The 10269-nt window shown below is 43.3% G+C and overlaps 1 protein-coding gene across 4 annotated transcripts in view; it reads right to left on the reverse strand.

The window, feature by feature from the left end:
* LOC149074967 (adenylate cyclase type 2-like) overlaps positions 1-10269 on the reverse strand; it is a 77693-nt gene that overhangs the window by 18190 nt on the left and 49234 nt on the right. For all 4 annotated transcript variants that reach the window (XR_016194314.1, XM_089245924.1, XM_089245926.1 and 1 more), the window contains exons 8-14: positions 8325-8452; positions 6486-6644; positions 4503-4647; positions 4319-4399; positions 3054-3112; positions 837-920; positions 568-735 (exon numbers count right to left, since the gene is read on the reverse strand). Coding sequence is in view for 3 of the 4 variants with exons in the window: in XM_089245924.1 (XP_089102050.1) it covers positions 568-735; positions 837-920; positions 3054-3112; positions 4319-4399; positions 4503-4647; positions 6486-6644; positions 8325-8452 (824 nt within the window). In the remaining variant the exon portion in view is untranslated. The remainder of the gene's footprint in view (positions 1-567; positions 736-836; positions 921-3053; positions 3113-4318; positions 4400-4502; positions 4648-6485; positions 6645-8324; positions 8453-10269) is intronic.

Below are 10269 nucleotides of genomic sequence, written 5' to 3' on the forward strand. Positions count from 1 at the left end.
GAAGGAATTATCGGTATATTTGAATACGGTGTTTGCGAACAAATTATTCTTACGAGAGGGGTTTTTTTTTTGGAACAGATAAAAAAAAATTAGTTCAAATTTTTGTCGATAGAGGGACGCTGTACGAGAGCAAATTACTAGAAATATGTAAATCAGAGTCCTATTAAATGCAAGGTGCACGATTAACAGCTCATTCCTGAATTTTACTGTTACTGGCGCTTCCATAAGGTTTTCATTGTGTGACATTGGTGGATACTATTGGTGGTTGATTGCACTATAGTGAAGTTTCTTTACCTCAAACTACGAATCACCGGTTGAAGCTTTACGAATGTTTCGGTGACAGAAGAGACCGAAGAAGGGTTCAAAATTCACCGATTTTCTTTCTTGCAGTGCCCTCTATCCACAAAAATTTGAACTAATTTTTTTTCAGCAATCAAAAAAAAAAGACCCTCCTTCCTTCGTGAGGATAATTTCTTTGCAAACCGTGTTTGGTCTGGTCTGGTAATCACGTGAATATTTTAACATTGAAATATACTGTAGTTTTTACGAGACGACGGAGCTGCTTACCTTGGCTTAGAAATAGCGCCGACAGCCGTCAGTACAGAAGTTGTGAATAGCACCCCGATCAGAGAGTACCTGAAGAGTGGGTCCCGCTGAGTCAGGAACGGTTTCTCCAAACTCAAGTCTCGGAACGTCAACAGGAACGGCTGGATTCCCTCCGATCGCAGCCATTGACTTTAAAAAAAAAAAAACCACAAACAAACAGGGAGATCAGTCATTGGAATCGAAGGATACCCACGATAAAGTCACGGTAAAGACGTTCAAAAGTGACTTACTCCTTGTTGCTGAGGGCCATGCTGTCTATAGCAGATTCCATGAATTCGTTGACTTGAGTCAACATCAGCCGGAACTGGAGGAGACTAATAATAATAAATGTTTGATGAATTGATCAAATTTACCATTACAGCGGATAATATCAAGTATGTGTACATACAGGATGATTCAGAACTCATGGGAAAATCTTCAAGGAGTGATAGGTCCAGGGCCGTCTCAAGAGCATCCTGGGACCACTGGGCAAAGTGATTATTCTGGCCCCCGTCGAGGCATGTTTACTTTCAGAAATTTTAACCATATCTCAATCTCATTTCACGATGCCCCCTCTCTGCACTTAAGGCCAGCCCCCTCCCCCCACAAGGCCATGCCCGGGTGGATCCCATGCGTCAAGACGGCACTGGGTAGGACTCATTTATATAATATTGTCGCAGCAGTCTAGTAACTGCGCTGGCATTAAATGCGTATAACGCTGGTTTTACCACTTAATATTTAGTTTCTATTGTGGATTTGTTGAAGAAGGGATGGGCTGGGTTTTCATCGAGAAGTGTGCCAGATTGGAAAATCCTCGAGATATTCGCACCAGTGTCTGCTTGAAACGGGCTTCTTGTGACGTCCTCACACTCCTCACTTGCCCTGTATCCTGAATGCTGATATAAAGGAGTCCGTTCCGCACAGACGCTCGAGAAATTTTCGAGATGTTGCACCAGTTTCCGCGTGGAACGTTACGTCATCACACTCCTGATATGCCCCGTATCCTGCCTTTCGCGACAAAGGAGGCCTTGGCGGCGTTCTCACACTCCTGGCATGCCCTGGCGATCCGGCATGTCGCATACAAAAGAGCCCACTTCGCACAGACACTCGAAAAATCTCATATTGCATCGATGTGTGCGTGTGTGTGTTAAACTGGATTCTTATGGCGTCGTAAACACACTTCTGACATGCCCTGTATCTTGCGTGTCGCAAACAAAGAAGTCCGAGCCGCACAGACACTCGAAAAATCTGAGATATTGCGACGGACGGTGTCTGCGTGAAATTTGCTTCTCGTCCTCATGCTCGTCACATGCCCCCGTATCCTGCACGTCGCTGCATAATAGACACTCGAGAAATCTGAGGTTGCACCTACCGGTGTTTGCGTGAAGCGGGCTTTTTGTGTCGTTCCCCAACACTCCTTATTCGCCCTGTATCCTGAATGTCGCGACAATGGAGCCCGCTTCGCACAGACACGTGAAAAATCTTAGATATCTCACCAGTGACTGCGTGAAACGGGACTTTTTTTTGTGACGTCCTCACACTCCTGGGATGCCCTGTATCCCGCATGTCACTAACGATGGAGCCTGTCTCACACCGACACTGGCATGCAATAGCTTAATTTAATTATTTTTTTTCGATCTGGTGCATTTACTGGTGTCCTCCAACTTTCCTCTGTCTTTAATGACCTCCTGAGCATTCCCGTTCACTGCACCATACTTGAAATGCATGCCCGCCTTTCCACTCTTTCCGCAAGCCACGGTAAAAATGACGATAAGGGGGGGGGGGGGGTCATTAAAGTATTACGTCAGCATCGGGGGGGGAGAGAGGGGTTTCGGATTTGCTGACTTTTGATGACAAAGGGGGGGGGGGTTTGAAGGTTGCTTACGTCATCAACCACCCCTTTTTGAAGATATGAAATATTATAAGCTGCTGACGAAATTTTGCTGACGGGGGGGGGGGAGGGGGAGTCAAAAATGGCTGAAAATCTGCTTACCTAACACTAGAATGGCCCCTAAGTGGCAGAATCAATGACTTACGCTGTCAATGACAGCGCATCCTAGTGGCTGGTCACTGCTTGCGTTATGTTGACCATGCATTCATTATAGTACCAATATATAGATGCCCCTGGTTCTATGGACGGATCTGATGAATTTTGAAAGTAGTAATATTTTTCAACCATGTTTCATTTTTAAAGCTTTTCTCATCACAGCTCTCTATGACTCCCTTCACCACCTGTCGTGGATCACCTTTCTTCTGATTTTCTCCCGTGCTCCCCGCTAGAATATCCCAGTACCACAAGGGGGCCATATGGCCCCAGGTTGAGAACCATTGCATTATACGACGAAAATTACTTGTTTGTTAAGTGCCTTTTAATCACTTCCTCCAAGTCTGACCAACGAGTTCTGAATCACCCTGTACCAGGGAGTTCCAGCCCAACGATGTAACATGAAAATGTAAATTAGCAATACCTGAATCCAAGGACAGTCCGCCTTCTTGAAGTCAGCACTTCGGCAGCTACTGAATGGCGCTTTTGTTTTTCCATTGTAATGAATAAGGGAAAAAAATTAATGATATAAATAGAGTTTGTTCATGTTAAATATCAGATCAATATTACGATATGCAAATAAAAATATGAATGTAAAACCTTGACACGTATAAAGTTGATTGGCGACAGCTAACGTATTTATGTTGTCGAGTTGCGCTAGTTTCGTGTTGATGCTGCCATCTGCCTTACATGTTCTGAAGTAAAGATGGAAATGATTGAATTTTCATGTTGTAGGTCTGCCTGCTCTGTGCGGAGAGACTTTTTTTTTTTTTTTCAAAAGGGGTACCGGCTCGCATTCGCACCTCGAAGCTAGTCGGTAAGTGCTGCCACCTATCTAACAGCATGTCGGGGGATTGGGTTATAAACAAAACTGATACTACTCCGACTTATGTAGCGCCCGTTGTGGTGGACGTATTTCATCGAAACTTGGTATATACGTTATTTGGACCATGCGGGGGGGATATAACTGAGACAAAACAAAGCGCCACTTTTTGACGTGGTCAAAAATTGAACTTATTTTTAGTTGAATCTTTCTTTTCTGCCATATATATTCTATACAAGTTTCATCAAAATACCCCTATCAGAATGGGCGCTACATACGTCTGAGTAGTGCCTCGATTCATTTATAACCCCACCTTGTACTTTACCGTTCATGCACCTCGTACACATTCCTCTACATAATTTCTAACGAATTGGTAGATGCCGGAATGTGTGTTCTGGGTTGTATGTGTGCCCTTCTAACGTATTTATATTCTCCGAGTCGTGTTTGTTTCACGTTTTTGTTGGTGCAGCCATCTGTCTTCCGTATTTTGAAGTAAAGATGGGCAAATGCTTAAATTTTCGTGTTATGTTAGTATTGTGTTGTAGGTACTGGAATTACTGCAAAATCGACCATGAGCGATCATAAACCTCTTAGGGGCCGTTCAAGTATTACGTCATCATCGATGGGGGGGAGGGGGTTTCCGATTTGCTGACTTTTGATGGCAAGGGGGAGGGGGAGGTTTGGATAATGCTTACGTCATCAACCACCCTTTATGAAAATATGAGTTGAATTCAGAGGGGAAGAGCTGATGACGAAATTTTGCTGACAAGGGGGGGGGGGGTCAAAAATGGCTAAAAAATTGCTTACGTAATACTTGAACGGCCCCTAATGAACGCATATCGGAAATAAAATAAACATATATTTACACGTATCGTTCGTCCAGCCGACGGCCGGTGCATGCAGGAGGCCACTTTCTCGACGGAGAGATACATGGAATCCCTCTTCACCTGGAAATTGACACACAGTCAGTTAATTATACCATGGGGGAAGGGGGGGAGACTCATTATTAAATGGGTGGGTAGAAACATCACACTCATTGGCGAAACTCACCGGTAGTTTCCTGGCAGGTTTCACGAAGAACGTCTCCATGTTGCAGCATTTCTCGAGACATTCGTCCCGTATGTTCCCGTTGACAGGTTCGATGTTGTAGCTGCATTTCAACAAGTCCTTCGTGGCTCGACTCACGTGCACGCAGCTGTACATGCAAAGAAAGAGGGAGGGGGGAGGGAAGAGACATGAGATCACGTGATCACGGACATAAATAGCCATTGTCTTATGAGATACATTTTTCCCAAGTCCTTTTGAGAATGGTGTCCTTTCAACTAGTCCTTTTTATGAATTTTTAAGGACCGCAGAGATCAGACACTTTTCTAGGTGACTTCGACTTCGGAAACCGAAGCCTTGTCACAAATTCCCAACCGCAACCAAGTCACTAAAAAAAGTGATATCTGCCGCAGAAGGTTGGGTCAGAACTTTATTTTTCCCCCAAAAAAAATTACTTAGAGCAGTGTTTCTCAAACTGTGGTCCGTGACCATAGGTTGAGATCCCAGTGCTTCTTAACCAGGATGGCATAGGTGGTCCGCAGACTTACTTGTGATTGATATTAGTAAAATATCCACATGGTTTCAAATAACATTATATCTTCACACTTAGGTTCACCATGTATTCATTTAGGAGAATGCAGGAAATTGAGATCTTAAAAATACGGGATATTTAATATATACATTTTGCCAAAAGTTGCAATTTGTTGCTTTGAATGCAATTTGCCAATTACTGCTAAAATTGCTGAAGAGTGTGGAAATAAAGGGCTGCTACAAATCGAAGTTAGCAAAAATGTACAGTATTTCATGAAAAAATTTTCAGATGATCTGATGACCATATTTCATTGAGAAAAATACGGTAAACTGGGATCTTAAACACTGGGTATCGACAATATCGCCATCAAAAAGCATTACCTAAAAATAGACACAATCGCTGATCGTATAGTGAAGTTTATTTGTGTGTAAAGCTTGTTATGTTTAGTACTGCCATCTGCAATCAATTTTTTAAACTATGAGTTTTTTTTCTAACTCATAGTGAGGGAAGTGTAATGAATGAATAATTGTAACGTTGTAGGCATGTTGCTATCGGCGGGGAGATCAGCCCGCATTCGCGTCTCGAAGTCGGGAACCACAGAAAACCAACTCCAGCCGGCCACCACAGCGGCTGTACGAGTGGTCTGCCAAATTGTTTCAAACATTCTACTGGTCCTTGTTTTCAAAAAGGTTGAGAAATACTGACTAAGAGGATAAATCAAAAAATTACGTAGAGGGCACTGCTTTTTAAGCAGGAGGTGGGGTGCCAGAGGTTTTGCGGTGGAGAGGGTGATCCGATAAACTTATTGCTTTTGTACGTGCTGAATACTATTTTGTAAAGGGAGTCTGTGACTTTGATCTCTTTGGGAAAAGTGGGGAGCGGTCCCAAGTTTTCGGGGGTGTCACTAAAATTCTGTGGGGCATAAAAGGTTTAGAACAGTGATTCCCAACGTGGGCATTAACGCCCCCGGGGAGCGATGGAATATTCCAGGAGGCGTTAGAAGCTACAGGTTTAACATTGGATCCTATGGGATAGATTGCGTTGGGAGGGGGGGGGGGAGTTGAGAGAAAAAAATTTCTGAAGAAGGGGGCGATGTGGGACAAAAAGGTTGAGAAACTTATGGTTTAGATTCTAAACCATAAGTTTCCCAAACTTTTTTGTTCCATAGCCCCCTTCTTCAGAAATTTTTTTCTCCCATCGCCCCCTAATGCAATCTAACCCATAGGATCCCATGTTATACTCGTAGCTTCCATCGCCCCCAAGGAGGCGTTAACGCCCACGTTGGGAATCATTGGTTTAGAACGTCTGCCGCAGAGGATTAGATTCCTTGCACCTTTCCCCCCCCCCCCTCCCCAATCCGACATAAAGCAAAAATCTTATATCTATATTCAATGGATAAATACATCCACAAAGAAGACAAAAACTAATATTCATGTTCTTTGCTGACCGCTACTGACCCAGGTTGTCCGGATTGCTCCATGCGACTGGCAATGGTCACATCCCGAGACCAGATGTCGAACTGCCACTTGCGGAGTCCGAGAAGACCGCTCAGGACGTTGCCGCTGTGCACGCCTATCCTCATGTCGACGTTCACGTGACTTTCCTCTCTGAACGCTCTGCAACGCACAAAACAAATATAGCAAAAGTTTCACCAAGAACATCGTGTGTTGGTTTAGAGGTTTCATCAACGAAAATACACTGGCGTACAAAATTTAGAGAATTTTCAATTTTGGTCCATCATCTCCAGAACTTCGGACAAATTTTAATGAAATTCGGTGGCACGTAGGCATAATTCAAACAAACTAGATATGTTTACAGCTACGTCAAGGTTCCACGGGTTCGAATCCAGGCAAAGAACATCAGAAACAAGTTCTTTACCTACCGAGCCTGGGACGACCACCGATAGATGGCGCCCTCACTTCCCATCCAACTCCACTGGTTGGAAATTGCCGTATGGCGATATACCGGAGTTGGTGTGGTTATCAAGTAGTCATAAAGTGTTGCTTTTGCGAGCATCTTGCCCGAGTGGCAAGATGCTCGTTTTCCACTATGAAGGTTACTGTCGAAGTCCACGGATTCGAATCCGGAGAAGAATATCAGAAACAAGTTTTTACCTACCGAGCCCGAGGCGACCACCGATAGATGGAACCTTCATTTCCTATCCAACTCCACTGATTGGAAATCGCCGTATGGCGATATATGGCTGTAGTTGGTGTGCGGTAAAGTAGTTATTGTACTCATGCATTGAGACGGAAGGTCTAACTTAGAACCAATGAATGATGAACAAAGAAAAAAAAGACTTAATAGAAGGTATTGGTCCTCCTCGAACGTTGTCGTCCATTAAAATGAAATCAGCGCCAACTGCGCCCTTGAAAATGCGAAACATATGACTCCAAGATGTCATCCTTATGCCTCACAGCAGTCACAGATCCTCTGATGAAAACATAGAGCTCTGTGCACCCATCCGACATGATGCTTACCCAAAACCATCAAATCTCCGCAGCGATAGTGGTCTGTTTCCCCTAATGTTGGGGGAACAGGTAGGGAGTTCAAGGTGGTTTTTCAAGAGTGCAGTTGGCGCAGATTTCATTTAAATGGACGACAACAAGCGCGTCCAAGATCAAGGAGCCCACAAAGCTGATTATGGCCAATGCATTTCTGGAAAGTGAAGATATTTGTCGGATGGAATGGCCAGATAAATCTCGAGACCTAAACGCCATATAGAGCAGCGATTCTCAAACTTTTTCCTCCCGCGGTGCCCCTTCCACTAATCAACGCTTGCCCGTGGCGCCCCACAGCAGTTTCACAAAGAATATCTTCGATGTACATTTGTCAGGGCCACCGCTGAGAAAGATTCGAGGCGCACAGTTTGGGAACCTCTGCTATAGAGCATGCCTAAGAGGGTAATTGCAGCTGCCTACCCCCCCTTCGCAGAGCCACCCAGGAGCTGAACGCAGCGTTGCTGGAGGAGTGAGATAGACTGCCACTGGGAACTCTTAAACAGCCTGCTTTTACCGTATGTTTATGGCCTGGATAACAGTTTTTTTTTTGTTCCATATTGAAAGTCTGCGTTATATAAGACCATCCGGCGCTTATGCGCGTCACACATGCGTTCAAATGACTGTTGTATGCCTGTTTTGTTTGTATTATATCTGTATATGTACTTACCGAATTTCATTAAAATTTGTCCAAAAGATCTGGAGATGATGGACCAAAAGTGAAAATTCTTTTAATTTTGTACCCGAGTGTGCTTCCACATGAATTTAAAAGAGAAAAATTGTTTGAAATCCCCGTACCTTATGATATCGATCATGTCCAGTCCCATTTGTACGCAGTGGTCGGCATGAAGAGGGTCTCTGTCAGGGACACCAGAAACGCAGTAATAGCAGTCGCCGAGCAATTTTATCCTCAAGCAGCAGTTTCTCTGTAAAAAAAGAAAACAACATGCATATTATTGAAAAAGATATCGGTAGCGTAATTTGTTGACGACCCCTCAATTTTACAAAGCCACGAGAAAAAGAAGAAACAGATCATTCTATTGGTTGGAAACATTCCGGTAAAAGTCTGCCCCCGTCATGAAGCGCCACTACGAGTGATGCTGGAATCTTCTATTTCTCGAACGTTCGACGAGTCCATAAAAAAGTGAGACGATCGCAAGAGAAGAGAGAGTTTTTGGATTTTATGTTCAAGAAGAGAACTCTGATCTGGTTAGCGTATATCTCTGCTTGTAAATACATGTGAAAATTTGTGTTCTGTGAATAAATTTGTAACGTCCTGCAAAGTGTTTCCATCCTCTACTCATTTCAAGGACTTGTGAGAAATTATCCGAAACATTATCAACAGTGCCGTCTTAACGCATGGGCCCACCCGGGCACGGCCCGGGGGCCTCGAGAGTAAAGGGGCCTTACGAAAATGACATCTAGTTACATTTTTCTAGAATTTATCTGGTAGGACCTCAGAAAAACCACTTGGCCCAGGGGCCCCATGATGCTTTTAAGACGGCCCTGAATATCAATGGCTATTTTGTTAACCCTATATGTTCTTGGTTTCGGAACAGGTTTTCGAGACGGTTTTATAAATGGAGAGATGAGAGTGACGTGCCGTTCAAGTATTACGTCATCATCGATGGGGGGGGGGGGGTTCCGATTTGCTGACTTCTGATGAAAGGGGGGGGGGTTTGGATAATGCTTATGTTATCAACCACCCTTTATGAAAATACGAGTTAGGATTCAGAGGGGCAGAGCTGATGACGAAATTTGCTGACAAGGGAGGGGGGGGGGGGTTAAAAAAGGCTAAAAATTTGCTTACGTAATACTTGAACGGTCCCTGATGTATATATGTCGGGTGATTATAATTAGAGTTCTCTGATTATTTTTTCCTCAAAAAACTGTTTATCCGAACGCAACCAAATTTTTAGGATATTTTAATGACACCATGGAAAAGAGATTTATGAAATAAAAAAAAGTTCAACTTTCGACCACCAGGTAAAAAAAGTAGAGCTTTTTTATTCAATTTTCCTTTTTCCCATGGACCATATAGCGTAGCCTATATACCAAGTTTCAATGAAATACGTCCTCCAGATCGGACGCTACATAAGTCGGAGTAGTCAGTAAACCGACAGGTGCTGCATTAGTTCCCATCCTTTCTTTCTATACTCTCCAGTTGATCATTTTCCCCCCTTACATATAATGTATCTTTGTACTATATGCATGTAAGAGCAAAAGAGAACGCGTAGGGTGAGAGTGAAAAGAGGACTTTGAAAAAACTCCCTTGTCTATTTTACCTATTATACATTTCCGTTTTATATCCGCTCACAAGGTTTCGGTGGGAAATTCGGATGATGTGTATTTGGCGAATGGGCGCAAAATATGGTAACCTCGTCCTAACCTAACCGCACGTTAGAAAAAGGTAAAAGAGTTGAAGGAAAAAAACAAAACCAATGGGAGGAGTCTATTTGACTTTATTCCAAAGGCAATATTACGTCCTTGATAAAGACGCAATATTACGTCCTTGATAGTAAAGTGGATATATATACAGTAGAATCTGGACTAAGAAAACCCGTATAGGCCGGAGTTCTATAAATGCTCACTTCCCACACCCACCATAACATCAAAACACCATTTTGATACCGAAAACCGCTCCTCTTCATATTTTGTGACCTCTTGGTACAGGTCAGTACTTTATACATAATGTAAAATATTGTTACAAAAATTATGTAAATAGCTCTTATTTATCATTTAT

The sequence above is a fragment of the Pholcus phalangioides genome, unplaced genomic scaffold, assembly GCF_987345545.1.
Source record: "Pholcus phalangioides strain wild (caught in Gottingen) unplaced genomic scaffold, Ppha-v1.0 ptg000016l_1, whole genome shotgun sequence".
Taxonomy (NCBI): domain Eukaryota; kingdom Metazoa; phylum Arthropoda; class Arachnida; order Araneae; family Pholcidae; genus Pholcus; species Pholcus phalangioides.